Source organism: Octodon degus, unplaced genomic scaffold (genome assembly GCF_000260255.1).
Source record: "Octodon degus isolate 3935 unplaced genomic scaffold, OctDeg1.0 scaffold00096, whole genome shotgun sequence".
Lineage (NCBI taxonomy): Eukaryota > Metazoa > Chordata > Mammalia > Rodentia > Octodontidae > Octodon > Octodon degus.
The window spans coordinates 10373514-10376643 of NW_004524672.1; the positions used below are offsets into that span (position 1 = coordinate 10373514).

The 3130-nt window shown below is 45.5% G+C and overlaps 1 protein-coding gene across 6 annotated transcripts in view; it reads right to left on the reverse strand.

Annotated features, from left to right (window-relative positions):
- Stk36 (serine/threonine kinase 36) overlaps positions 1-3130 on the reverse strand; it is a 32052-nt gene that overhangs the window by 13776 nt on the left and 15146 nt on the right. For all 6 annotated transcript variants that reach the window (XM_023723088.1, XM_023723085.1, XM_023723086.1 and 3 more), the window contains one exon: positions 808-987. In XM_023723088.1, the coding sequence (XP_023578856.1) occupies positions 808-987 (180 nt within the window). The remainder of the gene's footprint in view (positions 1-807; positions 988-3130) is intronic.

Genomic DNA, 3130 nt, shown 5'->3' on the forward strand with positions numbered 1-3130 from the left:
AATAAAAATAAATAAATATTAAAAAAAAATACTGGGCATGATGGAATATGCCTGTAATCCAAGCACTTGGAAGGCTGAGGCAGGAAGATTGCCTCAAGTCCAAAGCCAGTGTGGGCTACATAACAAGTTAAAGGGTCAGCCTGAACTATATAGAAAGACCCTTTCTCAAAATACCCTAAATAAATAAATAAATCCTTTAAAAATTCCTTAAAATCACCCAAGATTAGCACTCACCAGCAGAGTGCAGCATTCCAGTTGCCTCAGCCTAGGCCCCATAAACTCTGATGCTGGGAGGATCTCCCTGTCCTCTCAGCTCAGCTTTGGCAGGACACAGTCTGACGATGTAGAGTCAGTCCCAAATACATGGACTATCTACCCTAGCTTTTCATTGTCTTTGTGACCATTTATGTAACAACCAAGTGGGAGTTACTTTCTGAACTTTAGGATCCTGCTTTGGCAAGTTAGTAAGATCTATGACCCAACATTTCAAAGCAAAATATTATAAATGTCAGGAAATTATGCATAAAAACCTGGATTTGTACCTTCTTTTGGAAAACTGCAACAATGACAAGGCCACAGTGGGCTGGACCAAGGACAGGTTGGTGATCCCTAGTTTATCACAGTCCCCAATGCTTATATATTGACGCACATAGTCTACTTCACTGACACCACCCATTTCACCCAGGAAAGATTAAAGGAAAGAAAATAAAAGGTTATTGGGCCAAACAGAGTCATTAGTTTGAGAGACAGAAGGTCAAGGAAAAGGACCACGGGTCAGTCTTCAGATGCTTCCAACCCAGCACCTACCTGCTGGATAGTGCTACTCCCCTGGCTGTGCCTGAGTAAGCTGAGCGGCAGCCCCGGCAGCCCTGCCTCCCGGCAGAAGGAGTATACAGGAACAGAGTCACCACAGCTGGACAGAAGACTGCTCAGGACCCGGAGTGCAGGGAGGATGTGGGTAGCACCCTCCAGGATACCTTTCAGGAGCTGGGTGACAGGAGGGAAGAGACAGGTATTATTGTGGATAAAGGAAGAACAGCTACAGACACCAAACATCTTCTACATGTTAGCAAAGCAGATCAAATGTCTGCACTCCTTCCTGTGGAAGTCTAAAATCCAGAGAAGAATAGCAAGCAAAAGGGAGAATTATACCAGAGAAAGCCATAGACGCACAGGTCACCTGCCACAGAATATTGGTGACCAAGGCAACAGAGGAATGTAAGATCTCTGTCATTCCTATCTGCTCCCTCCCTTCTCAACCCTTCACCTTAAAAACAACAACAACAACAACAACAACAACAACAACAACACACACACACACACACACACACACACACAGAGCTGAAAATTAAAAGCAATGAACATAAAACAATGTTTTTGTCAGGGGTAGTGGTACACACCTTTAAGCCCAGTGCTTGGGAGGCTAAGGCAGGAGGATCCCTGTGAGTTCAAAGGCAGCCTGAACAAGTAAGACCTTGTCTCAAAGAAACAAACAAGAACAACAAAATGTTTTATAGGGCCACCCAGATAGCTCAGTGGATTAAAACGCCTGCTTAGGCAGCAGTGATCAGGGTCTGATCCCTGGTGTGCCCTGCTGGGTGTGCTGTGCCAACCAGTGTGTGGTACACACCTGTAATCCTAGCATTTGGGAAGTTGAGGCAGGAGGATCACAGTGAGTTCAAGGCCAGCCTGGGCTACACAGCGAGTTCAAGACCAGCCTGAACTATATAGCAAGACCCTGTCTCAAATGAATAAATAAACAAACAAACAAAAAACTCAAGATGAGGAAACTGAAGAAAGAATCTAATGAAAAAAAAAAAGAATCTAATGAAAGATCACACAGCTTATTCTACTGGAATTCCCACTCAGGAAGTCTTATTCCTAAAGGCACAGACTTTTTTTTCTTATAAAGAGATAGGCTCTCTCTATGTTGCAGGATAGCCTCAAACTCCTGCGCACAACAGCTGGGGCAGTTTGGTGCAAAACTATAATCCTAGCACTCAAGAAGCTGAGATAGGAGAATTCTGAGTGCCTGGGCTACATAGCAAGTCCAAGGCCAGCCAGGACTACATAGTGAGAGACTGTCTCTAAAAAACAAAAACAAAACAAAGCAAAATACCCAGTTCAGCCCATGTGATCCTCCTGAGTAGCTGGTACTACAGTTGCATACCACCATGCCCAGCTGTGACGCTACAGATTTTTAACCTGTTTTCCCACATTAAAAGCTAATCCTACAAGACCAATGTGTTAGCAGCAAAAGATCAATGCAAAGTGCCAATAACGTTCAACCAAAATTTGAAAATGATGCTAGAGGTGGTCATATAATTACGGCACCATGGAGGCAGGATCAAAAGTTTGAGTCCAGCCTAGGCAACTTAGCAACTTAGTAAGGCCACATCTTACAAATAGAAAAATAAATAAATAAGGAGGATTGGGGATGTAGTTAACTGTGAAGACCCTGAGTTCAATCCTCAGTAGTGTGAACACACACACACACACACACACACACACACACACACACACACACACACAGTACTAGAGGAGGGCATGGTGGTACATGTCTATATTCCCAGCCACTTAAGAGCTGGAGGCAGAGGACTGTCACCTCAGAGGTTCAGTCACCCTCTGTAACTTAGCAATTTAAAGAGACTTTGTTTCAAAATAAAAAGTAAAAACGGACTGGGGGGCGCGCCTGCGAGCCCGTGGAGGTCGGTCCCCGCCACCCCCGCCGCCGCGTCCCGCGCAGACATGGCCACCGCCGCCGCGCCCGCGAAGATTGGAATAATTGGCGGAACAGGCCTGGATGATCCAGAGATTTTAGAAGGAAGAACTGAAAAATATGTGGATACTCCGTTTGGCAAGCCCTCTGATGCCTTAATTTTGGGAAAAATAAAGAATGTTGACTGCGTCCTCCTCGCAAGGCACGGGAGGCAGCACACCATCATGCCTTCGAAAGTCAACTACCAGGCGAACATCTGGGCTTTGAAGGAAGAGGGCTGCTCGCACATCATCGTGACCACAGCTTGTGGCTCCTTGAGGGAAGAGATTCAGCCCGGCGACATTGTCATCATCGATCAGTTCATTGACAGGACCACCAAGAGGCCTCAGACCTTCTATGATGGAAGTCATT